Raw genomic sequence first — 27,998 nt, 5'->3', positions numbered from 1 at the left:
TCTGAATTAGGTCATAGTTTCAGCACAAGTGCATGCTCTTGCACATAAAGTTGATAGTGAGCTTGTGTCGCAGGTCACCCTTCCTGTTTTGTCACATTCTTTTAACTCTCCCATGTACTTTTCTCCTACATGATTTCTGTTCAGGATACTTACGCATCACCACGTGCACAATGTTGAAGGTGAAGATATAAATGGTGAGCAGGGAGAGCGACAGAGTGAACATGTAGAAGTATCTGTAGTTCCTCTTGCCCACACAGTTTCCTACCCATGGACAGTGGTGATCAAAACGGTCTGTGAAAAGGAGAAAAGGTCACCGTATAAATATAGAAATTCAACTTTTCATAGAAAACAGGCACTTTTTGGAAAACATTTTAACAAGTGTTAAAATATAGCACAATCAGCTGCAGTCTTTTAGTCAAAGACAGCTTTGTGCATCAGCTTCTGTAAACCTGCAGTCTAAATATAGTGATCACTTCCTCTCCGCCTCTCCTCTCCTATAATTTGGAGGCGAGCCAGATGAAAGCAGGGCAGGGTCAAACAGACAGCAGCACACACACCGCTGCACTCCCTGGATGGAGTTTCACAACAGTATACTGAAAACATCAAGGCAGAAATGCAATATGTGACGCTGCTTGTAGATTTAGGGTCAAAATAAGTAAATAGTTACTACATTTACAAACGTAGTGCTGTTTATCAGTGTAGGTTGTTTCAGTATGAGTTTCCAAGTGTTGGAGATATCGGTCGTAGAGATTTCTACATTCTCCTGAATATAATGGAACTAGATGGCGCTCAGCTTGTGGTGCTCAAAGCGTCAAAACAATACATTTTAAAAACTCAACAGCAATGTCTCTTTCCAGAAGTCCAGTAACTACATATAATTCATACACCTTGTTATGAGAAGTTTAATGTAGGAACTATTTTTTGCCAGCATTTACTGCATCTACTGCTAGCTTACCTATCAGCACTAAACTAGCAAATGTTACAGCATGGCCGAGTAGGACGCCATCAATGTTTTCAACTCACGCTGTCCCCAGCACGAGCCTTTTGTCCATGAATTGATGCACGCTTCCTACTGCACTGTGATACAGTTGGCGGGTGTAGTTCAGTAGAAAAAAAAAGTTCCTATATGAAACTTCTTACAATAAAGTCTGTGGATTATCCTGAGTAACCAGGTTAGATTTCTGAAAGCGACATTGTTTTTTTTTCCAATGGTCACAAGCCGAATGCCATCATTATATTGGAGAGAAGGCACACAATCTAGATTCATTAATAGTGCTACAGGTGAGAGAAAAACTGTCTATTTCTGATTTGGGGTTGAACCGACCCTTTAAAGAACCTTTTCTTTATTATATTTTTTTGGGGGCGTTTTGCCTTTATTTGATAGGATGTAGGGGGAGGTGTAGACAGAGGGGGTGACATGCAGCAAAGGGCTACAGGCGGAAAATCTGCAGCAAGGACATACCCTTTGTGCATGGGGCGCCCACTTTACCAGGTGAGCTACCAGGTGCCAAGGAACCTTTTATATATCGGTAATCCTCCTTTCAGTCGAATTGAAATATCTCAGCACTTAATAAATGGATACCAGGAAAAAGTCTTTGTCTCTGGAGGATGAGGCCTCACAGAGCCACCAACATGGCTGTAGACTTTTTGTCTTGCTAATACATGGTGCCCACCTCCACCCCACAATGTTTGGGATGAATATAGAGTGCAGAAGGAGAATAACCTCTCTTGTTCACTCTATATGAACGTCAAAACCCGCAAATTAAAGCTGAAAGCACTCTGGAGCCAGGTGAGCAATTTACCCACAGAGATACTGTTTTATTTCAACTCTAGTGTTCTGCTTACAAAAGCTAGAATAACTGTCCAAACATGCCCAGACTATATAGTGCATCAGACATCTCTTAATAAATTAACCAGAGAAGGCTCCAGGTATAAACAAATATCATTTGTAAAGCAGTCTGTCTGTTTTTTATTATGCTGCACACACTCTGTGAGAGACTTTAACCGCTATAAACAAAGTTGGGTTGAGGAGGAAAAGATATGACTGCAGTAAAAGAGGGACTGAAGCTTTGTCATGCTTGGACTGTGTGTGTGTGTGTGTGTGTGTGTGTGTGTGTGTGTGTGTAGCAGGTGGACACAGATGAACCAGTGTTCACAATGACTGAGTGCTTATTCCCTCACTGAGCCTCCACTGTCTCCTCTCATATCGTCTGTGAGTCTACGCTCCCCTCAGACACATTCCTCAATCATCAGAAGCCAAATCACTGTTATTCTGCAGGGTTGAAAGATGACACAGCTATACACACAGACACACACAGACACACACAGACACACACACACACACACACACACACACCACATCACACACATGCACAGTTCAAACAGCCTTCATAATTCAAAGCACATTCCATAAAAAAAACCCTCCCTGTGAAGTTTTTGGCTCAGTTGATTCAGTTTTCTAAATCTTTTGCACCCTGTCTACTTACTCCAACATTTATTTATAAGCTAAGTTTTTTTCCATTGTTGTGACAAATGAATGCAGAGGTGTAATTAAGATTGAGGCTTCAGTGATAATCATCGCGTCAGGATTCTATTTTTTCCCCGCAAAACATTACTCACCTTTCTATTTCTGAAACACTGAAAAAAAGCTGATTTCAATGAGCTTTTCCTCTCACTTTGTAAAGCATCTGATGGCAGATCAGAACACAGTCCTTACCGACGCAGTTGTCACAGATGCTGCAGTGAGACGCTCGAGGCGGTCGAAAGATCTTGCAGGTGTAGCAGTACTTGAGCTTGACGATCTGGTTGTTGATCTGAACATTGCGAATCCGAGGTGGGGGTCGCTGGCCTGCCGGGACGTTCCCATTGGCAGCCTCTGTGGAGACAAAAAGAAACATTCATTAGCAGGCGTTGCTAATCTTGATCACACAGTAGATAACTGTAAAAGGCTTCATGTAATTGCCATCAAATATGACACCACAAACTACGTCCTCAAAAATCACAAGTTAAAAACTCTGACATCATATTGACAAAAAATGAACATTATAAGATCTACAAATTTTCATGTCGGGCTACCCCCTGAAAGTCGGAGACCTCTCAGTCTAGTGCAGGTCTAGCAGTTATTCCTTATTGCCAGAATGTGTTGAGCGTACTTCTGGAGGCATTTTGTTCCCCAGATTTAGCTGCAGAGTAAGCGTCCTTGCTTTCACACTGCTCTTTGGTACAAGGAGCTGCTGACCCACACGCAGGCTGAGTCTGAAGCCTCTTTCACACATGTACTGCAAACCAGAAATTATTAAGACATTATCCTTAGGAGCTGTATGTGAGACCGCAAATGTCCGAATTAGCTGGATCAGACATTAAATGGACTTTTATTCTGCCAGTTCATGGTACAAAGTCCATGTAGTGGACTGTTGTGATTGAGGCCATATGTGAAAAGAGCAGGTACTCGTCTGCATGATTCACAGTGAGTGAGGACGCACATCATGAAACTTCAGCAAAACTGGAAGAAAACAATTACTAATGAGTGAAGACAGGTAATTTCCACAAAGACAGCAACAAAAGATTCAAATTGGTGATATGACAAGATTCGGAAACTTCTGCTGAGAAAGATGAAGCAGAAATCATCACACAAATTAGAGGAAGAGCACAAGTTTATGACCATATTACAAACCGCCATGTAATCTGCCTCCTTCCACTCTACCCAGGTGCCACCCCTCACCTAAACCCAGCCGAGTATTTCCAGTGGGTGAGAACCCATCTGACACAGACAGTCTCCTACTGTGTGCTACATGTGAGAAAGGGAAACTCCAGACAATATCCAGACCTGATTCTCTGGATATTTTCTGTAATTCGTATATGAAAACGGCTTAGGCAAGACGGAGGAAGATGGAAGAAGAGAAGGTTTCCCCAGTAAGAATCCAAGATAACGTTATTTTCTTCCTTCTGCTTAGGAGGAGTGAATCTACAGCTCACAGCAAATTAATACCAAACTGTCTCATGCATGCTTTTGTTTGATTTTTTGTGTCGGGAAAAACAATATTGTTACACATTTCCAATTTGTTGTTAGTGTACTAACTCACTCAAAGGCCTAACTTGTATGCCCACTGTATAATGTAAACGTTGTCACCCTGAACATCGTGAAACCCCTTTTCAAACTCAAGATGGGAAAATCCGACTGGTCAAATATTCACACCAAACAGCTATATCAAATTGACGTAGTTCTGAGTCGAGTGCAGCCCTAGTTTCTTGCAGCCCTGTCACACCTGGTGGCATTAGTCTGTATGGTCCTAAAGAAGCGTTTAGGAATATGAGATTCAGTGACAAGGACAAGAAAAAAATGGGACGTAAATCTTGACAGCTGAACCTTGAGAGTGTGACTGAATGATAACATTGGCTCAACACGGTATTGATGACTGTGGATTTACATGTTAATATTATTTATCAGCAACGCTATAACACAGTGTTCCTATCACTGAGATATCTTATAGGTGAGATGGTTTTGTTTTTGCAGTCACCAACCAAAATCTTATTCTCACACATTCACTTCTCTTGGCAATTCAGATCTTTGTGATTATGTAGCACTGCAGGCGCCGAGAGGGTGGAGAGGCTGGCTAATGACCAGGGGGCTGCTGGCTGGAGTCTCTCAGGAGAATAACTGTTAGGGAGAAATCTACCATTAACATGCTGTACGGGGAAGATGTGAATGTGAAGTTAATGAAAAATAGCATGCATGCTCATTTGACTTTCTGGGAATAAATCAAGATAAGAAATGTGGTATTTGTTGAATTTATCCAGACATGAACATAAACCGAGCTGCATTTTTATCATTTGTATTAAGCTGTGAATAAACATTCTCCGTTATGTGAAACAAAACCGTCTCTGCGTGAATAAATCAAGCAAACTAGCACCATTATAAACCTTCCATAATACATCTACAGACACAGAGATCGTGAAATTTACTTTATCTGACAACACAAACTGCTCCGTGTTATCAATCTAGTGGATGCAGGATTAGTGGCTTTCAGGGTAAACCAGCAGAGAATAAATTAATGAGTCATCACTCACGGGGAACGATGCCACTCCCTCGGGTAGCAAAGCTCTGACTGCTAGTGGCATTATATATTCCAAGAGGATGCCTCTCCTCCTATTAGCATTTCCCCTCGGGACTTGCAGCGAACAGGCTGAGGGAACAGAGCACAGAGGCAGCGGCAGCTACATCAACATGCCTGCCTCAGCCTCACAATGAGATCCGTACCTGCCTCCTCGGCTGGCTGCTATCCGTTTGCACGCCCACACTCATAACAGCAAACAGCTACTCAAACACATTAAAAAACATACTGTATAAGAGCTACAAGAGTGGGACGGATGTTGTTAAACTAAGTGCTTCATTTAGTGGCTTCAGTGCATATTCTTCACATGGTCATGTGACCCAGTTTAGTATTTAAGTGATGAATATTTTTGCTATTTTAGGAGATCGGTTGAGATGTTTTAGGCGGAATGTAAAATATTTGACCAAAAAAGGAAAGGAGAACCATTGGCATTAAAGACCGAGTGAAATGAAAAATACATTTTCGAAGTTTGAATCCTGTGTCCCTGTGAAAATTATTTACTTTTTGCTATATGCCAAATTTATGTCAAAATAACAATATCAGAGTATTTTTAGATTCCCAAATCCCTGTTTTTTCTTTTTCTGTAAAACGGTTTGAAATGTTTGATGACTCATCCTGCACACAGGGGCTTTTACAAACATCCATTCAATCAATGAGACTTTGGGAGACTAGCTAGCCTCGACGGTAACATCAAACCGCACTTCACTGTTTATTGCTTGCAGTAACTAATAGAGTAATATAGAGGAGCAGGAAGAGATTTGTATTTGTATATCATTTATTCAAAACATTTGTTTTCAACACTATGGACGTAGTCTAATTTATTCATCTTTTCCTCGTCCTTTTTCTGATCTAATGGTGAGGTTGTGTAGCTGGAGCAAACCGTCCGCTCAGCAGTGGACTCTGCTGTAGCTCTGTATCGCTCTAAACTCTAAGCCTGTCCACTTTTTAGCAGTTCAATCCATCAGACTCTATAAAATTAAGGATGTAGCTACCGTGACATCACCCGTTGGTTTGTGCCACAGGTGTCCATTTTTGGACGATTGGTGGTACTGTGAAGGAGTGAGAGATGGATCTGACTGATAGACACTGGCAACACCTTGCAGACAGCCTGTCTCTTAAGAGGCCCCACCCTTAAATATACGTAACTTTGAGCCTAAAAAAAATGTAAACCAGTGAATTATTATTATTATTATTATTATTATTATTATTATTATTATTATTATTCACCCCTTGTACAGTTGTCATGACTGTTGAAACCCAACTGTTCTCTGTACCAGGCTGTAAACATGTTTATTTCTGCTGCAAAGTTGGGAATTTTAACATGGACGTCTATGGGGATTGACTTTCTTTTGGAGCCAGCTTCAAGCGCAGATACTAAAGATGCACTTACTAGAGGGAGTTTAAGTGTCTACACTCGCACTTATATTTACCACATTTATTCTCGCTTTTCTGCATTCAATAGCCCCACTAAATTAAATATCATCTCTAGACCGCTGATCTGACAAAAAAAAAAACTTCTGAGGGGCAATTGTAATATATTTCTTTAACAATCAGCGTAAAAATAATTTACACCTTGATCCATAATGAATATAATCATTAGTCACAGCTCTGTTAACATCAATAATTCCCAATGAGATTTCCTCATATGAACTACATGCAGATGCTGTACATTATCCAGCGGGGTCATCCCAGCCACAGTTAGACCAGTGAGCCATTGTCATCCGGCATGCGGTATGAGTCACCGTCATGATGACAGAAGCACTGGCTGCCAGTGAACCCGTTCTCAGAGGACCGACTGCCTCAGCCTTGCTTTTACAGCCCTCCTCTGTCATGAGTTGAGACCAGTCCCCACCCATGCCTCTTGACCGGAATGAGAGAGCACGAGCGATGTCTGAAGGACACCGTGAATCTTTAACCGAGACAAAGAGTGAACGTTGAACAGCCACACAGGCAGACAGGGAGGGAGGGAGAAGAGTTAGGAGGCAGGGAGGGCTGTTGCAGATATATTGCAGAATAAAAGCCGATTCCCGATATAAAGAGATTCTGGACAGCCCGGGGAGTAAACATGAAAAAAAATTGCAATGCTCCGAAAGACAACAAGGCTTGTTCATTTTTTGTTTGCAAAGGCTTTGTTGTCATTATGATACAGCGCATACTTTGTTTAGTGTAATGAGACAACAGGATCCCTTGTAATGAATGTGTTCAAGCTCTACATCCACAGACGAGCTCACACAACCTTCAGCAACATAAAGCATAACAAACATGAATAAACCAACAGGGCTGAGGCTGTCTGCTCACTGCTTAACTAGCATATATACTGAAGTATTTATGCCTCCAAAATACTTTCACTTGAGCTGCTTCCACCAAGTCCAGATCTTTGGATGTCATTTTATACAAAAAAACAACCTAAATGAAGACACAACAGCACATGAGCTGTAATAACCATTTGTCCTGTTGTTGATTTAACATTTGGATGGATATAGATAAGGGATTTGTGCCTGGTGGTTTTATCAGTACTGATTGTACAGAGAAGCAGTGCACACTTCAAGGTGAGGCGCTGCACAGCAATCACACGAGAAGAGGTGAGACCACACGTTGCTTCACACCTGACAATAATCTGCAGTGTTATTACTGAATGCAAGAATACGGATGGTACTGGGCTTTTCTTCTGTTCACAGCAATGAATGTGTACCACCATTAGGGCTGGGCCATCTGCCTAAAAATTATATAGCGATAAACATTTTCAAGTTGGCAGATATTGATAATTATCTACCAAAAGAGTCAAATCATTAGCCTGTTCTTCAGTTTAAAGGCTGATTTTTTCTCCTAAGTAAAAGCTGAAGAGAAATTCTGTTAGTTGTAGTAGAAACTATTAGTAACAGTAAATCTGAGGTGTATTCAAATCAATTACAATCAAAATAATGTCAATAAATACAACAATAAATAGACAAATAATTCTTCATTTTGGTCAGTAGCATTTCACCATATGCAAATCTATCCCAAGGTTTGTAAAGATACTAAATACTTTTATTTCATTATGTTTTTTGTATTTTTTGTTGTTGCTGTTGTATGTCTTGTCTTTGTTTTGTTACAGTATTTCTATTCTATTTTATATTTTATATTTTTATATACTGTTGTTGGTACTTATATCTACTTGCTATAATTCTTTTTGCTGGCATCAATGCAACTGCAATTTCCCCCCAGGGATCAATAAAGTATTTCTGATCCTGTTTTTAAATGTGCAATGAGGACTATTACGACTGTTTTTTAAAGGGTTAGTTCAGATTCACCACAGTCACACAATAACACAAACTAACAAACTGAGGCAGCACTAGACCAGCAGCTTCCTGGTTCTCTGAGAAGAAAATAGCTGTTTTTCTGGCTTTGAAGAGAGAATAAATAAATCTTCAGTTCCCCATCAGAGAGGGCTGTGTGACAGTAGGGTAAAATCGGGAAAATAATTTATACACACTCGCCAGCATAGGTAAAAGTAAAAGCCAACCACAGATTCACTCTCGTTTGATGTTTTGCTTCACTATATTTGCCTTTCCCTTCAGAGCGTTGTCTGTTGGATGCCTGCTGCTTAAGGTCTGAGCCTGGTTGCTACATTTCCATAAAGTCGTAACCTCACCTGAGCGCTGTGGGAGTATACGCCTATAAACATCCTGAACACAAAGGTTAAGAAGAAAATCAAAAAATACAGGTAAGGAGCAGAGTCTCTGCAGAAAACTGCCATACAGGTCAAACATGATGATTGAGAGGAATTACTTCTGTATGAGTTTATATGCTGTTGTTGTTGTAATTTTCAATGATCTAGTTTTACTATAATGCTTTCACAAGCAAAATTGTGACCAATTTTCTTTGTTGTGAATGTAAATGTTCGAGTTGAGCAATAGTTTAAGTGCCATAATGATTATATTACTTATTTGTAATGTTCTCTACTTTTATTATAATGCTGCACTAAGTTGATTTGAGAGCAATTTCTGAAGACACATTTTAGTTTGTTTACTTGCTATTTCATGGGAAAAAAATAAATAAATAAAAATGCTGCACTAAGTGGATTTGTCATAAGAGCCATATAAAAATATTTTTAGTTTTTCTTTTTTGTAATTTTGTGAAAATGAAATAAAATAAAACCCTCAGGAACTGTTTGGATGAAGATATTCTTACTTGTATTGCAATGCAGAGCTATTAAACTGTCAAACATACACACTGGACTGATTGTAATAACTTTAAAGTACTTGAAGTGTGCATAGTGCAGCTATGCAGGTAAAGCCAAGTATCAGATCAGGATGCAGTATCAGTATCAGCAGACAGTCCTCATCAAATGACTGATTGGGATCTGGGGTAAAAGAACGGGATTGGGACATCTCTACCCCACAGTACATCTTTAAACTGATATTGATTTTTAGGTGACTAGAAATATGTTTTGCTGCTGCCCCCGTTCATAGCAGTACATTGTTTAACGTCTGTGGCTGTACTCCTGCTGCTTCTCCAACCTGGGAGCGTGTCGACCGCCATCTCCTGTATGTAGACTACCAGCTAGTATGGACTAGCTCACACAACATCACTTAAAAACAAACAAACAACAACAAACTGTAACTATAGGAAATGAAGTGTTTGAAACTACGCAGAGAATAAACAAAAATATTTCTAAGTTAGTCTTTAAGCCTGTAACTCACCAATTTCCATCTCGATGAATGTGGCTTCCTCTGGAAGAGCCCGCGGCAGCACCCCGGGGTCACTGAAGCTGGTCCTCAGCAGCATGGCGATGACGAAGAGAAAGAGCAGGGCAGCGAAAACTGGGATGGCCGGAGACAGATGGATAGCCAGGTAAGGGCATCTGTAGGAAAACAGAGAAGATAAAGATCCAGTCTAAACACAGGTAAAGTTTCTCAGAGAGGTGAAGAGGGGAAAGCTTTTTATTTTCATTTATTGAAAAGCTGTCAAGCCACAGTTTTTGTCTGCAGGTACAGTTGTCTCTGTTTGGCCTTATTAAAGTAAACAACAAAACTGTGAGTGAGAAACTTTGTGTCTTGCTTTGTCATGATTAAAGCCACTATGGGTAGTTGATTAAATTATTGTTCGATTACCGGGTGGTTTATAATTTTTGTGGATGTGGCTTCTCTTAAGTAAGTATTTGCTGTTTTTTTTTTTTTGTTTTACATCACTGATTGCTATAGGGTTTCAGCAGTGAAAGATTTTTATGGTATGATAACCATCTCAGAAAATATTGCAGTTTCAAGGAATTACAAACTCATTAGCAGTCAGGATGACCCTTAAAAGAATAAAAAGTTTTGGTTGGACACACATTTTATCATTTTAATTATGACTTAAAACGATTTTTAAAAGGAAGAATGTGTAAAAAGTCCCCCTTTTATAAATAAGTAAAATAAAGGTAAGCTTGTCCGTCCAGTTGCTTTTTTTTCCTTCAAAACTGTAGATAAGCAAATATACACGTTATGATAATTGTCAGCTTTCATATCAAGGTATACCTAAAACACAGTATATTGCTGCAACCCTAGTACACTTAATATGACATTTCTGAGTGCTGGTTGACCATTTGTCCCCTTGTATCTGGGGAAATGAGATGGACATTTTTCAAAACATTGACATTTTTTAGATAGAACAACGAATAATTCCCAGATAAACTGAATCATCAGCTGCAGCCCTAGATTTCACACCAAAAGAAATACCCTTTGAATTAAAATATTTCATATTTTTGCACCACAACTACATGATGACTGCAGACAACAACCTTAACACAAGCTGGAGAGCCCTCTCAAGAAGAGCATGTGCAGAGAGGGCATGACACGACAACGTACATATTCTAAACTGCTGTTCTGAGCAGAAGGTCACGAACCACGAGAGCTGCCCTTTCTCTGGACCGAGCCGAAGTCATGGCCGTGAATAAACAACACCATGCCACGCTCCCCCTCACCTTCTGGAAGAAGATTGGAGGACATTAGCATAACTCCGTTTGCCGGGCCATTGAGATTAGAGCCAGCAGGGCTCCACGGAGAAGGCCTGCTGCTCAGAGCGATAACAGATGTGAGCTGCAGTGCAAAGTGCTGCGACAGAACAGAGCAGCAGCAGCAGCAGAGGCTACTGCATGAAGTTATTAATAGTTAAACTGTGCAGCCTCATCTCCCTCCCAAGTGGCCGGGATCATATATTCATAATGCAACACTAATGTTGCACTACAGGAGAGCAAGGTATTGTGCCATATCCTGTACAAGACTAACGTTTGTACTGCACGTCAGGCATAAAGCCTGCAGACACTCTGCTTCATTATATGGAAGATGGAAATTTGGACAATTAAAACTCAATACATGAATATCTCCTCTGAAGAGACATACATCAGTTATTTCATCAGACTACATTACATTTCATCGGTTAATCGATTAGTAGATGGACAGCAAATAAATCTGCATTTATTTAAATGATTGATTGATTAATTAAGTTGTTTTTCAAGGGAAAAATCTTACAGATTCCTTATTTCTAGCATCTTAAAGTAGTATTTTAACGCTGGAAAGATGGTCTTTTTACAGAACTAGGCTGTCTATGCAGTAGAAAAATAGCAAAATACTTCTGAAATTTGTGCTACATGACCGGAAAAAAACCGAACACATTTAAGGCAAGAAACAGACAATGCAGTAACAGAATCTTTGTTTATATATAATAGTGCTACTTAGTTTTACCATTAATCTCAGTTTTTTCAGCCTCTGTTTTCACTGTGCAGGAAACAGTATGCTGCCCACTTCCTATGCATGAACTCGTGCTATTACAGCTAAACAGGGCATTAAAATAGGTTTCTGAAAACATTTTAGAGAGAAATAGGTTGTACAGTAACATATCTTGGTTTATTTTCCATCAGATGTATCACATGATCAGTGTTAGAGAGAGAGCGGGGCGGGTAAGTCTCTTAATGCACCTCTATACTCTTTGTTTGTGGCAGCTGCATGAGTGGTACAGCCAGCAGTTTGAGCAAAAGCTGGAAGGGGAGCAGAGAGACGCAGGCACTGGAAATACTACCCATATTATTATGACACAAAGCTGTTCAGAGAAAATATCCCTTTAATGTGAGAAATGTATGGTTTTCTTCGCCTCAAATGATAATAAACTAAGTATCTTTGGATTTGAGACAAAACAAAGTTTACAGATGCATTATTTACTTTATGCATCTGTAAATTTACTATTATTTACTATTTACTGACATTTCACAGACCAAATGATTAAATGATGATTAGAGAAAATAAGCAGTCAAGTAACACATCTAATAAATAATCTTTAGAAGCAGCTCTACATATAGAAAATTTGGACTAAAAAAATATTTTTCCATACAAAATACTGTGCAAGTTGCATTTGTGTGGAATATAATATCCCATATGGACAGCAGCCATTTATCTGTATCACGTATCAGCCAAAACGCTGCAGATACAGTTACATAAATGAGTTTGACCTATAAAGTATTTTGGGTGCTTGAACACAGCAGTGAAGCATGAGAATGTTTTTTACAGAGTGAATGTTGTACAGAGGCAACACAAAAAAAGAAGAGATGTATCTGTCCAAATCCTAATGGACTGCACTGTACCTCTGACATCCCATAATAAGCGCTGAGACAACAGGTCATTTAATCAATCAGCAGCTATTTGGATTGATAAAGTGGGTTTTCAGAAACGGAGGGTATGCCACCGTCTTCTGCTTTCAATCATGGTAAATTGAACATTTTTGAGTTCTGGACACTGACAATCAATATTGTTCTTTCTCGTCTGGGTGGCATTTCTTTCATTCTCAGAGCGCACGTAGCATCTACGCATTCCCACACACAAACACACACACACACACAGCTAAAAGGAAAAGGATGTAGCTGAGTAAACAACTGCCAGTCAGCACAACATGGCAGAGAACAAAGTCCACCTGTTTGGTCGCACCTGTTTATGTAGACACACCATGCAGGTACGTCAGCATACCTGTGCACTAATGAAACAACAACAATCACACACACACAGCACCTGCTGAACTGGTCTGAGCAGTTTCCCTGCAGTGTCTTTTTTCAGCCTAATGGAAACTCGGAGCAGAGATCGAATCAATAGAAATTTCCACTGGACCAGGCTTGTGAAGTGTGTTTGGCCCATTTGTTAGAGCAGAGACAGCAGCAGCGAGTCAGCCAGTTGGATTCAGACTGAGGAGAGTCTGTCGATGAAGTGTAATTCCCGTAATGATGACTGGTAGGTATTGGAGGCACGCTCAATCATCGCTTCCCATCAGGCTCTACACGTCCTTCCTGGATGTGACCGTTTCCTCCGCTGCTGTTGAGGAGCAGGGTGGTGCTATGTGTTCATCAGTCACCACAAAGGCAGGAGGAAAAAAACTGAACTTAATCAGGTCCTGTGTCCGTGTGAGGAAAATGTTTTCATCGGCGAGACGATCAATCAGACCGCCAAGTGCCACTAACATGCCACTGACACATTTCCAGTCTTTCTGCCTCTCCTTTGAGCCTCACAATAAACTAGTTCCAGTGGTGTAGAGTACTCAAGTACCCCGTCCAGCTCCAACATGAAAATGCTGCTTATGTGTTAAAGGGTTACTTGACTGAAGTCTGAGAACTAGAGCAAATTTGGCTCCAGAGGCAGCTGTGTGAAGTCTGACAAACTGCCTCAAGTGATGTAACCTGAGTCAGCATCAGCTGGGGCTGAAGACTACAAGTTTGAAGATGATAAAAAATCTGGGGGTGAGGAGTTAGAAAGACGTGAGTTTAACAGATCGCTGTAGCCCGCTTCACTTCTCTTGAGGCTAACAGCTCAAGGCAGGTTGTTATCATCTGCTGTTTCTACTCATGCCTACAAAGTACTATTAAAGTAATGCACTATGATTCATATATAACCCGCATAATCATGAACCAGGAGGCTGTGATCACATAACCTATATGCTGCAGGCTGTCGCCAAAGGAGGAAGTGAGCTGACGTGGCTTAAGGACCGAAAAAGTCCACGAAATGGGGCTTTGAAACTGTTGCGCAGTAACCTGCCGCCTCCGGACATTTCAATGAAATGAAGGCAGCAAAGGACAGCAGTTTTCAAACACGACAGCAGGATATGAAGTGGTAGCCACCCATGTGAATGCACACAGATTTTGCTTTGCTTTGCAGAATTCACTGTGCTGAGCTTTTGGTAGTTGCCTCCAAATTTTGGACGATCAAATAGCAGGCATAGTGGAGGTTGAAAGAAGACAAGAAGAAGCTGATAGTGTTGGTGTCTAAATATCTTGAGATTTACAACATGGCGCTAGCAACTTATAAATCAACCAGAAGAAAAAATGCGCCTCTGGTAACATTTCCACCAAACTTCAGATGACTGGTAAATTGTCCAAATATGTAAAAATATTTTTTCAGTAATTTCAATGATCAGTGATTTGCCATCGCATCCTTTGTCAAAGTGGTTACACGGCGGTGTGAAGGCAGTTTAAGGAGGACAAGGTGATGGACTGGTCAAAAAAACATAGGACTGTGACCCAGGAGACCAGCGTTTGTGTCCCATGTGAAACAAAAAGCTGAGTTATTTTATGTTAAATAAGTATGTCAAGTAACCTCATCATGCGAAAATGAGCAACTGAAACGTAATCTAACCCGTAAGGGTGTTATTTTGTGGGACATTATAACTGTAATCTGTAAGATATCGTATGAAACGTTGTTCGAGGTTACGTTGCTCCAGCTTATATGACAACCAAATCTCTTGCTGCCTTTAAATGCAGTCATGTATACAGTGTTCCTGAAAATAGTCCATCTAAACGCCGCTCTCCTGTGGTTTTCATTCTCAGAGTGGCCAGGCATTGATAAGGAAGAAGAATGTGTGAAGAAAAAAAGATAATATCTCAGTCAACATCGTACAATTTGAGGGGTGATATGTTTAAACTTGTGTAGGCCGTGAATTCAAAACCACAAAAATATATTTCAGTCTTTCAGCTTTTGTATGCAAGTTAAGTGTTTCTGCCATATGCTGCACTCTATTTTGTTCCCTTAATGGACCCCTACACAACTGTCAGAAAATCATTAAACAGTGACCATTAGACCCTGAGCTCTCTGAATATAGAAAAGAAGTTTTTTATAGTTTAAAAATGGGATCCCATTAGCTGACAAACCTGCAATCAGCTTGTCATAAATAAACAAGAATCACATTAATATGAAAATTTATCGTGTTACATAAGAGATAAGTTAAATTCAGTGCTGCTGATTCTGTATGGAAAGTGTGAAGTTCACTTTACTGTGTGTGTGTGTGTGTGTGTGTGTGTGAGCATTAGATGCATTAGGGTGTGTCTGCTGCAGACTTTGATCCAGAGGATTTCCCCCCTTAACTCAGGATGACACGAGCTCAAAGAAAAGAGGCTTGTAAAGTCGGGTTATCGCTGAATTAAAATTACTTCAACTTCTCAGCAATAAAACCACTGAACTCAGGATTAAAACGTCACCGTGTCATGCTTTAGTGACTCATGACATTTAACCTCTGTTGGGCATCTCAGGCTCTTCCGTTATTAATACTTAACAGTTGTACGCCGTTGAGGATCTGAATGAATCATGCTACAGCTGAATAATGTATTGCGGTGCAGTAACTCTGTCATACAAAAATCTGAACAAAGATCAAAAAGGACAAAAGCTCGAAAATTCTAGTTGCTGTCTCCACAAACAGACAGAAAACCACTCCATTACCCAACTTGGTAAATATTCTCAGTAGAAATGGATTTCGTAAGACCCTCTGCAGCAGAAATCTCTGACACACAGTTATGATCACGCCTTTCCAGTTCATGCCTTTCATGTAATATGATTATGTTTCAGACATAAAAACACACTTTGAAAAATAAATGCAGCCCTCTTTGAGAAATCCAGAGGGTCGTTTGACAACATTTACCAATGGCCCAAAACTCTTACGTCTTTTCCAACCATGTGGATGAAAAATTATCAAGTCAAGTCATTATTTAAGTGACAACTTTATATTTTTTAATTATTTCATGTCAAGGCAATTAAGTACATTTACACAAGAATGGTACAGTTTTGAAGTATGTACTTCACTTGGCTTTTCTCATTTCATACTTCATACTTGACTTGCTTTTCAGATCTCAAATTAAAGATTAAAGATTATAGCAGTGGTTCTCAACTTCTCTGGCTTGCAGCCTCTTACAAAAACTCAAAGAGAAAGATTTCCACTAAAAATTTCTCAGATGGTTTAAGTTAAATAACTGTTTCCAAAACAGTAAAATTATCCATAATTTCACAAAAATAACTAGAGAAAAATAAAATTCTTACATAAACGTTCAAAAAATATTTTGTTTTTCACTCATTAATCATCTCACAATCCCACAGATTCATCCTGCAGCCTTTTGGAGGGGCCTCCCGCTATGTTGGTTTAACTAGTTAAAACTAGCTCCACTTTGACAACAGCTACAAAAACAAAATGCTGCTCATTCGCTGATGCAAAGTCTAACAATGTGATGTATAACAGGGGACCATTTTCTCAAATGAGTAAATTTAAAAAGTAAAGAAACACTTGTAATTAATGTAATTTTGTTTTTTAAACTTTTTTTTTATTACTAATAAATCTACCTTCAACCTTCTACTCAACACCCCAAATGATAATTTGTATAATAATTAACTTACACCCCGTGTTACTTTGAAGTAGTTTTCCCCGAATGCATCAAAAACGAAGCACTGAGCATACGACTGATAATACTGCATGTGCTATGTAAGAAAAAAACATAGCTTTAGTTCTGCTTTAGTTACTCCTCTTTCACTTTAATTTATCAACATTTTTACTTTACTTTACTTTAAGTAAAGGATCTCAGTACTTCTTCCTCTGGTTCGGAGATGTAACTTGGGAAACAGGTCAAAAATCCAAATTTTTACATCAAACCAATATTCAAAAGTTAAATGGATGTTACTGTCCAGTATTTATATTTAACTTCACAATAATGAAAATGGCTCACAAAAAGAGCAAAGACATATGTCAGGTCTAACGACCTGCATTAAGAAATACAGTCACAACTTGAGAAACATGAGAAAAATCCCTTTTAGCAGCAGACAGAATATTTTTCATCCTGTTGGTTTAAAGAGCGTCTGTGGAATCTGAAAATACCTTCACAACAGCAGTAAGTTTTAAACAGTCTTCTACGTTTTTAAGAAATCGACAGGTATTTTTTTCTTTTTAGAAAATTTAATATGTAGCTCTTTGACTCAAAGAAATTGTTATATAAAGGCACAAGCTGGAGCAATAGCATTGACCTCTCTGTGCACTATAAATATCCGACCAGAAACGTCCTTTAAAACTCTTGGAAATCCAATATATGAGTGATTTTTAAAAAAAAGAAGCAACATTAAAGCTCCACAGGATGCAATCTGTTGCCTGTTTTAAATCAGTCTTCTTTGTTATGCAATACTTAAATACCATATGAGAGAGATGAAACATGAGAGCCAGGGTCTTGGTCCTCATACGAGGATTAAAGCTTGGATTACAGATGTTGCGTCACAGAATATTCACTAAGTGAAATGAAGAATGACGATAAATCTGCTGATTTAATTTCAGCCAAATGGAAAAACAATACTAGCTATTTTACCAGCTGACAAAAAAGGCAGCCATATCTATAAATTCAATCTAGGAGAGCACTTATTTCAAGCCAAATAGATGAGGGCAGAGTGAGGAAACGTATAAAGTATGGCTCCCTGTATGGCACAGGATGTGGGCAAAAATATCACTTCACCCTCCACAGACAAACATCCTCCTGCCAGGGAAGCTTCCAGAGAACAAAGCCTGTAGATCACTGTTACTGTAAATGGTGCATGTACTCTGAACAGGGCATAAATCACATTATTGCTCATTTAGCCAGTCGGCAGTCTCTCTCTGATTGGCTAAGAGGAGAAAGGGCGGGGTCAGATGCTGAGGGAGGCTATGGGGTCAGTTACAACATCTCCTCTGACTGCAGCCGCTCGCTCTGCACTTCTGCTCAATAAATCTTCACGTTTTATGAAGCTGAGAGGACGGGTGGTCAGCCGGATGTAAGGATGTAGAGTACAAACACACAGAGACATGGGCAAAGAGACAGGATCAGTCTGATTACATGCACATATGCCTCTCTGGCCTCATGGCTCAGCGTCCTGCGGTGGACAGACAGATGACACACTGTCCTTGTGTTCCAGTTTTCTTGTTCCTTCATCCAAGCACCATAGGCGGCTATCCGCATGCTCTCATGCACACATGCACACACACCACATTTACAAACATACGTATAGGAACCAAACCAGTGAGCATCCAACTGTGTGGAAGCCCTTTGTGGATACACGTAAAGCACCACAGATAAAGTGCAAAAATGTAATATCCCATTTAAAAATGAGATCGGTGAGTATTAAAGTGGACATGAAACCAACAGGGTGAGGACACAGTCCTAAAATTGATTCTGCCAGTGAAGGGAAAAACAGGCAGGGCCCACCCCTTCACTGAATAATTTGTTTAGTCATTCCTAATGGGTCTTTCCATTTGTGTATTCGGCTGCTCATTTCCGCAGTTTAGCACAAATTAAAGCACAGAGAGGTCTCCCTGCACGGGGTGCCGATGGCTGGTGATAAAAGTGAGATGTCTGCTCTGCTGGTGCTGGAAGAGAGCCAGCCCACGGTGGGACACTGCCCTCTCTGTTCTCCCATCAATGCCACCAGTGCAGCTCATAGCTTAAACTCAAGCCCATATGTAATGAATGAATCCTCAGAAAAAAAGCTGCAAGGACAGTAAATGTGTCAACAGGATGATGAACTACAGCAAAATGCACCAGAATTAGCTGATGAAAAAAGATTTGCTTCTAAAAATTTGATTATAACGATGCAGAGTCATGCATATGTGCAGTAGACTGTCAAACTTGGAACAATGACGATATTATAAATCATATTAATCATATTGGAGATGTTATTAGTGGATCTTTTTTTTTGGTTACTATTAATGACTGATTAGTTTCACTCATCTTTGGCACATGATGAGTTAAAAAACCCAACTAACTAACAACACTTAGAGTGGACAGTCATGCTAGCGGCTCTGTAAAAGCTGTACTGTGCGTCTAACATTTGTTAGCATGCTAACATTTGCTAAGTAGCACTAAACACAAATCACAGCCAAGGCTGATGGGAAAGTCAACCACAGTAGTGCACAATTACATATATGACCAGATGTTGGCACCACATGAAAATATAAAAATGCCAAAACATTCACTGCTTCTCCTTCTCAAACGTGAGGATTTGCTGCTTTTCTTTAAAACGTATGATGTTTGCAGTATGTGGCCAACTGAGTATACAGAAAGTACTTCTCCCGCTGGCCTCGCCCGTGAGTTTCGGCTCATAGACTATACATTGTGATGGCGTCATAGATTTTTAAAATTGCTTTTCTCGGCTTGAAGTTTTGCAAATATAAAACCACCATGGGTCAAAATTCAATCAAAGAAAGAGTCATAATTGACCTTGTTTTGGGACCACAGGGGATTATTTTTGCTGCAATACCGCGAGTGGCCACTGAAAAACACTGAAAGCAAAGCTGAGTGGCTTTTCCAGGATCCTGATTAACAGTTACAGATATCTATGATAAAGCTAATGCTAATTTTTGCTATCAAATAACAGGCTTACTTACGTTAAAACAAAATGTGCTGGAAAACTGAGCATCCTACTTCTTAGGGGGTCTTTGAGTACAACCATACACAGAACAATACTTCTTAAGCAACCAAAACTTAACTTTTAGAAACTGAAAACACACACTGAAATAAAGACAGCTGTGGCTATGCCTCCACTCTGGGAGTCTGGGGTTATGCCGTGATTACGTTAACCAGCGTTATCACTGTGGTAGCAACTTAAGCAGCCACGCCTTAATTATGTGTAACTTAAAGCCTGAATAAAACTTAAACAGGGGAGTTATATTAAAGTCCAACCCCCACAGTTGTCATGAATGTGTAAATAATCTAGAGAGACCAAAATTGTTTTTGACACCACGCTGTAAGCATGTTTATTTCTGGGTTTTGGGGGATTGCCTCACTGTTGGGGCCAGCCTAAAGTGTCCTCTTAAGGATCAAGAGTTTCTGGCACTTCTATGCTGGCTTCATTTTCCAGCCCTGGAGGCTGCCGCTTGATTAGACTTGACAATTTTCATAATATTCTGCATTTATAGTAAAAAAAAGGTAAATCCATTGAATGAGAAAATAATCTGCAGATTAATCAGCACTACCAAGAAAGACTGGACCTATAGTTTTAATGCTTGTATTAAATGTTGTTGCAAATGGGCAGTTTGTGAATGCATTAAACCTCAGAGTAGTTTTAGAGAAGGCTATTACTCTGTCAGAGGTTTAAATCAAATACGTATCAACGTGCCGTCTAATGGCAAGTTGGAAAATTACCCCCATGTTGTCTGGGCACAATCTCCGTGTTAATAACCATCCCCTCATGAGAGACAATTATGTTCAACTGTAATATGAACATAGCATGCTAACAACCCTCCAGCCATTAGTCACCGCAATGCCTCCTCCGGGCTCCGGACGCTCGGTGTGTGAAGTATCATCTCTCTCTCTTTGCTCCGAGCTGGACAACAGCTCCTTCTGTCCCGACTCAAAAGGAAAAAAGCAGGAGGCCATTAAAGTGCAGAGCAGATAGAGATGGGAAGGGCCTGGCACTATGTGAGAGCAGCTACTTCTCTTCTCTGCTATGCTCCAAATCCATTTGGCCCAGTAGCTGCATACACACCCACAGTCAAGAGGGGTTACTGTGCTTTAGAGCAGGATTTTGTGCTATATCATTGTGCCTGATTTGTCAGTTTAAAAACTGGCGAGACAAGAGAGATAAAAGAGGAAACAAAAACAGAAAATGAATGCCATCTGAATGAGAGGCAGCGCTGCTTTATGATCATCATTCAAGCTCATGTTCTTCATTTTAAAAACAATCCTCTGTGCAGCCTCAGCTGACAGGATTGGGGTTCGCATGCTGCATCCGAGCCAGTGTTTGCAGAGCTAATGAGTCCACTGGGTTTGTGCGAGTAGTGGTTTGAGACAGAACTGCTGAGACAACAGAAAAAAACAGAGGAGAAGCTGGACAGCCAGGGCTATTAAATATTTAACACCTCAGTATGTGGTCAATCATAAACCTTCTCTCTGTCAGGGACTGAATTTTTAGCAACAAAACACGGATCTTCAGCGAGCCCGGGAGCTCAGCAAAACAGAATTCTTGCTTGTTGCGAATGAAGGCGTTACAGGAGGCTACAGATCAGTTTACAGTGAGGCTGCACAAGAAAACACACTGATGCAGAGAACCACATCTGAGAGGCTCACAAATATCCAACACTCTTTTAAAACCGTGGTTTATCACATAAATGCAATGGCAATGGTTGAGATGAGACTACAAATTAGAGATGAAACAATTATAATCAACTATTTAAACAACTGATTGATCATTTTGGCAATATTTTTATGCAAAAATACCAAATATTTGCTGGTTGAAGCTAATCAAATGTGAGGATTTTACAGATTTCTTTGTCACACATGATTGGGACTGAAAATATTTAGGTTCTGGGTAGTTGTGTGTATAAATCAAGAAATTTCAGTGCATCATCTTGTGTTCTGTTTCTGTGTTTCCGCTGTTTTCTTATTTTCCATCGACTAAATGCTAAATCTATGAATCATGAAAATAACTGCCAGACCAATCAATAAAGAAAATGATTGTTACTTGCAGCCCTATGCTAAAAATACCAAGATGAATCAACATGTCATTGATTATTCGATAAATTGTTTGATCTATAATTTGTTTTTTTTTTAAAAATCCATCTCAGGTTCCCAGAGCCCCAGCTGACATCTTGGGGCGTTTTATTTAGTCCCAAACCAGAAAGACATTCGCCTGGTAACACCATCCTGATGACACTGTTGTTTCACAGACAGCTGAGCTCGCACTGTCAGGATGGTTTTACCAGACTAGAAAGATATTTGGTTCACAATCACAGAGGACAATGGAAACCAGAAAATATTAACGTCTGAAAAGGATTTTGATATTCTTTCTCAAAAACAGACTGAAGCAAATGTGTCTACTATCAAAATAGCTTCATATTAATTTTCGGTCATGACTAATTGTTTGATTTACTGATTATCGCAGTTCTAACGTTGGATAATGTTGGATAAAATAACTCACTAGAGGGTCATATAGAAGGGCGTAACTTTGGTTTCAATAATGGGGGGGTCTGAGGGTCCTCCCTCTACAAAAACAGTGAGCAACTTGAATCCCATTTCCTGCATTTTTATAGATTTAGAGACAACCTGGTAGTTATTAAGTTGGTCATCATGCTAAATTCTGTCAGGATAGTAAAAATAGCTAAATATGCAGGGGGGGATTTTGTAGTATAAGAGCAAAAAGCAGCCACTTGATTCTCATTTTCAGCCAGAATCTGACAGCTAGCTAGCATATATGCAATAGCATGTTAACCCTTTAAAACATGAGCAAATTAGCTTTATTTCTTTAAAAAAAAAATGAAGGAAAAAAGTAACTTAACAAGAAATGGCCCCAAAATTAGCAAGAAAATAGTAAAGAGCAAGAAAATTACCTGAGAATAAACACCAATAAAAGTACAAAATCAAAAAAAATGTGTTGAAAAAAATTTAATAAAATTTTTTTTTTGTACCAGTTTTAAACATATACTTTTAAGAATTAAAAATACAACAGCATTTTTTTCCTTTTTGTGATGATATCTAATAATCTCCCCACAGCTAATTTTCAAGTAATTTCCTTGTCACTTTTTCTTGCAATTTTTTGGACATTTTTTTTGCCAAGTTGCTCATTGCTTTTTCCATATTTTTTTCATAAGAAATCAAGTCCCAGTTTTTTTGAATGCTTAGTCCGAGCACAGCACAATAAAAACTAATATAATCAAGAAAGATTTCTGTGATTTAAAAATATATGTTTTTGAAAGTGGCTGGACACAAGCAGGACAGTGTGAAAATGTCCCCTAAGTACATTAAGAAATCCTGTGAATCTGTGGTCTGGGAGGGGGACACAAGAGCCTTAAAGTGACTTATGAGCACTTTCTGGAACAAATCCTATCATGTCATTAGGAGTCAGACACAGGAAATGAACTCACTCGAAGGCGAAGAAGAGAGAGCAGGTCCCGACGATGAGGAACAGGGTCAGGTAGAAGACTCCCTTCTGCCGGGCCATCATCACCCGTCCGTCGCAGCAAAACGTGTTTTTCCCCGGCAGCTTCTCCCATTTTCGCACCTTTCGTGTAATCATCACCGCCGACATGGTGTCCTCTCCTCAGATCCGTCCTCCTCAGTCCTTCTTTGGGTTAATGTCAGCTGTTAAACTGTGAAACGATTCAGACAATAAACTGGTGTCTCTCACAAACAGGGTTCAGTCAATGTGGCAGTCCACTGGCAAAACAAACCCACGACTTACTCAGGAATGATAAAGATTTCTGCACAATGCGATGATTGTAAAGCATTTTCTTATTAAAGTGTCGCAGTCACATCATCAGTGTTTTCTAATCCATTATTATTCCCAGTTTCCCGTCTGTACTGCAGCATGTCATTCCCACAGTGCCACGCTGCTCCAACACCGACAATCTCAATCCTGTCACCAGCCAATATAAAAAATAAAAATCAAAAACAAAATATTAGAAATTCATCCAAACGCTTGCTGCAGATGTTTCCCAGCTGTAGACGGTAAATCCAGCCGCGGTTGTTGCATTGGGAGCGCGGACCTTGACCGATTGACATTCATATCATATCGATAAATCATAAATGATCGTACGCGCGTTCACAGACATTAGACTGCGACCATGCTGCTGGATGTTCGTGTATTAAAAATTAAAAATAAAAGCCTTCAGAAATTAGAAATAACCGCCTGTATGGACGCAAACGTGTAAAGCTGTTTGATGCTTTTTTCCCCCTGCAGGATGCCAGCCCTCGGTTTTAGTCAATGGCAGCAGGAAACACGCCTAGATTGAAATGTCTAATCTTAAAGGGGCAGGACAGGTAAAACAAAAATGAACAAAGGACACAGATGAAGGTCCTATTAAGATCACATTAATATGCTGAATTGCTCTGCTGTAGTATTACCCAGGGGAGGAGACTGTGAAGGAGTGTATTCAGGAAGATAATTGGTTATAGACACCAGATGCATTAATCCCTCAGGTGTTGCTCTGTGTGATTAAAGGCTGCAGAGAGCAGAGGTAAACACTGCAGAGCTGCTCACAATCACTGCTCACTGAAACCACCAGAAAATAACACACGGACACTTTTTTCAACCTGTGTAACATCATTCTTGTGTTTCTTGCTATTTTTATTTATTGATTTATTGAGTCCAACTTTATTGAACATGTATTCTTTGTTTTGAATATCTATGGTGTGTTTTATATTTTTGAAGCGTGCTCAGTGGCGTTCCTAAACTCTGCGGGGCCCGAGGCAAAGAAGTCCATCAGTGTCCATGTGACTGGGCTGACGATGACGCCTAATGTTGTATGTTTAGCTGCATTTACACTGCAGGAATATCACAGTTATGTCACCTTCTGTTCTGTATACAACATCCAGTTGCATAAAGGGGGAACAGAGTGGTCTTCTCTCTGAGCCGGGAAAGGACATAATAACAGTGCCGTAACGACGTTGTTGTAAAACGTAAAGCTGCAAAGACGTGACCATGAGTACCTCGGGTGCAGTGTTTTTAAGACATGTTTTTTTTTTCCAAAAGATTATTTTGAGGACATTTTTATGTTTGCAACCTTCCAGGAAAATTTAAAAAGCAGCTTTAGCTATTAGCTCCTAATATGAAGCAGAACAGCGGCTGTAAATGTGTGCAAACTGGGACAACAGTAGATGGGTTTCCATTAACCCTAATGGAAACACCTCAATTACCAAAAAAACTCCCATTTATCACAAAAATGTTTTACGCTATTATAATTCTAATCATTATTACTATTACCATCATCATTATTATTAATATAGTTATTATTATAGCTAATCCAGACTCTAAACAAGTGGACACATGATGAAGTGACATTTTCATTTCCGAGTCATTTCAAACAAGTCTTCCTGTAGAAAACAAATGTCTTCAAAATTGTCTACAATTGTCTACAAAATTCTGGTAAAAGATGTGCAACTCTCACACATATATATATATGTGTGTGTGTGTGTATGTATGTAATATTTATCAGTTCAAATCTTTGCAAGAGTTATTTCATATGATTAATGATGATAAAATTATGTTATTTGCATTTGTATGAAAGTATTGGGTTACAGCTTACCGTATCTGGCATAAAATTGATACAAAGGCCTCTAACATAAATGCGAGGGCTCTATCAAATATAGAAGTTTCTTCTGGTTAATGAACATTTGTAAGGTCATATAATGATAACAGAAGGTTATCATTACTGATCGCGTATTAAGGATATCTATTCTTAAACAGAAGTCCCTTTTTCTCATTCAGACGCCACTGCAGTCACAAAGGAATCTGTATTTATTTCAGCCTTTAGCCTTTTCATAACTGCTGTAAGTGTAAATTGTGCATGAACTTATGATTTAACGTCTGTGGTTATGTTTTCGTGGCTAGTAATAATAATGAATTTTACAGAGACCATACAAGCTGTATTAAAGGCCCCGCTAAATCACTTTGGGTGAAGACATAAAAAGTGATGACTGTTCAGTGTCGGCTCAGCTCAGTAATACGGCCATTACAGCCTCCTTGTTGCTACACAGAGGCAGAAGACTGCACTTTATCAGACGCACAGAGCAGGGCTCGACCATAACCGACCCCGAGAGTGAACCAAACATCCTTCACTCTCAGTCCGCCCTGAAGTTACGGACCAGAGGTGGAAAAGCTCCTGCACGACTCCATCAGTCAGGATCCCTGCTGTTTTTTCTCTGCTCCAGAGGAGCACATTACTAATACATGAGCTGTCAGATGTTCCTTTGACCAACCTGCCAACTCAAATGTACTCATGACTGCAGACTTCTAAAAGTCAGAATTTCAAATCTGGTGCCATTTTTCATCACATGCGGTGAAATCTGAGAGGGTGAGGTGGTTTGATCTTACTGCGAGCAGAAGATTGAGGATATGACTGATCTAACATGCAGCAGACAGATGAGACATAACTTCAGTTATCCCGAGGGAAATTGTTGTGAAGCAGTTGCAATGTAAAGTAGGAAAGAGTACAAAAATAAAACATTAATAATGGTAAAATATCAATAAAATATGCAGATAACTTTATCCTCAAAAAGGAAAATGGTTTGCAACATGGTTTGCTTACCAGTGCCACCTCTACAATAGCTAACCACTAACACTGACAAACTAACACGTACTCCAAAAGGCACGAGTGTAGCTCAGGAGTCAATCAATCAACAATCAATTACCTCTAAGAACAAGACCAAACAGACAAAACTTTTACAAAAAATGCACCCAGTATCAACGAGAACATGTCAGCAAATCTATTTGCATACATTTGCATCAACGCAAAACCAGCAAAAATGTATTAGATATAGAGAAAGTATGTTATTCAACTCAGCATTCTGGGAACACGGAGACTTTAAGCCTGTTTAACCTCACCTCAATTTTGATTATTCGTAAGGAAAAATAAATAAAGGGACTGTACATTATTTATGAGAGGGACAAGAGTGCAAACAAGGGAAATGCCCTCTGGATAGTTCTTTAAGCACTGAGGAAGGAGTTTGTTTTTTTCCTTTGGCTGAGGCCATGAGAGCAAATTTAAACAGGCTTCGGTTTGTCTTTCACAATGTACTGTTTGATTAACACAATACTGCTTTATCAAGTGAGATCGTTTTGCATTTATTTCAATTCAAGCCACAATGGCAGGACAATCATACAGTTTGTAGACATGCACCAAGTAGAAACTACGAGGGTGAAACTCGTGTGTTTTCATAGACAGCCTGTAAACAAACAAACTCATGTTTACCTAACACCAGATATTTTTTCCTGAAAGGCAGCAGAAAGGAACAAAGCATGAAGTCGACAGCTCAGGCTGCTGCTTATAGGAATGCTCGAAAGTTAAACCCCAGCCACCCTCCACTCTGATAAACAGAGTACAGTCCGTATTTGTTTCTGTTTGTTTGTTTTGTTTTTGGGTTTTTTTATGTGTATCCTCTGAAGTCTGGAAGTCAGGGTTCCTGCAGCTTAAGGCGAGGTGGATTTAAGACTTTAAGAGTTTTTTTAGTTAGATAGGATAAGAAAACACTTTATTCATCCCTGAAAGGAAAATTCGGGTGTCCAGCAGCTCAAGTTACAATACAGTACACTTAAAATGCAAATCTTATAAATACAATGGAATATAAATAAACCCCCAGAATTAAGTTTAAGACCAAATTTATTAACAACCAAAATTGTAGGACAATTTTATTTTAACCAATTTTTATTGTATTATAAAACAAGGACATTCTTGTTCAGTAAAAAAAAAAAAAGTTTGATTATCTACATCAGATGTTAAAAAACACATGGAAGACAATGAAGATATTATATTATCATGATAGTGTGCATTTGGTTTACCAACAGAAGTGGGAAATATCGGACATTTCTAGCTGTTTTTCTGTGAAATTCTGGGTGTTTCTTAATCTGCAAAAGAGATCCCACTGCCTGGATTTCCATCATGACAAGTTTAAGAAAAGGAATTTATTTAAAAAATAAATACATAAATCATGTCATCAATTATTGAGATTTTATGTTCAGAAAAAAAAAAAACAATGAATAAAATCTAACTTCCCATGTCTGAAACCTTTAAAACTTTTGAAAGATTAATTTAAGTCACTTTTAATACCAATTAAGGCCTTTTTTTTTTTTTTAAATTAATGAATCCGGTGCCCTTTAAGACTTTTTTAAGTATCCACAGGAACCCTGGGAA

The 27,998-nt window shown here is 39.3% G+C and overlaps 1 protein-coding gene across 3 annotated transcripts in view; it reads right to left on the bottom strand.

The window, feature by feature from the left end:
- zdhhc9 (zinc finger DHHC-type palmitoyltransferase 9) overlaps window positions 1-27,998 on the bottom strand; it is a 38,237-nt gene that overhangs the window by 9,266 nt on the left and 973 nt on the right. The window contains exons 1-5 of one of the 3 annotated variants that reach the window (XM_042493655.1): window positions 23,552-24,051; window positions 23,235-23,459; window positions 9,794-9,954; window positions 2,717-2,875; window positions 154-291 (exon numbers count right to left, since the gene is read on the bottom strand). In XM_042493655.1, coding sequence (XP_042349589.1) covers window positions 154-291; window positions 2,717-2,875; window positions 9,794-9,954; window positions 23,235-23,398 — 622 coding nt within the window. In that variant the 5' untranslated portion in view covers window positions 23,399-23,459; window positions 23,552-24,051. The other 2 variants (XM_042493657.1, XM_042493656.1) reach the window with 2 other exon arrangements.

The sequence above is a fragment of the Plectropomus leopardus genome, chromosome 9 (assembly GCF_008729295.1).
Source record: "Plectropomus leopardus isolate mb chromosome 9, YSFRI_Pleo_2.0, whole genome shotgun sequence".
NCBI classification, from domain to species: Eukaryota; Metazoa; Chordata; class Actinopteri; order Perciformes; family Serranidae; genus Plectropomus; species Plectropomus leopardus.
The sequence above is the reverse complement of the archived record's forward strand: the minus strand, read 5'-3'. Positions and strand labels throughout refer to the sequence as shown.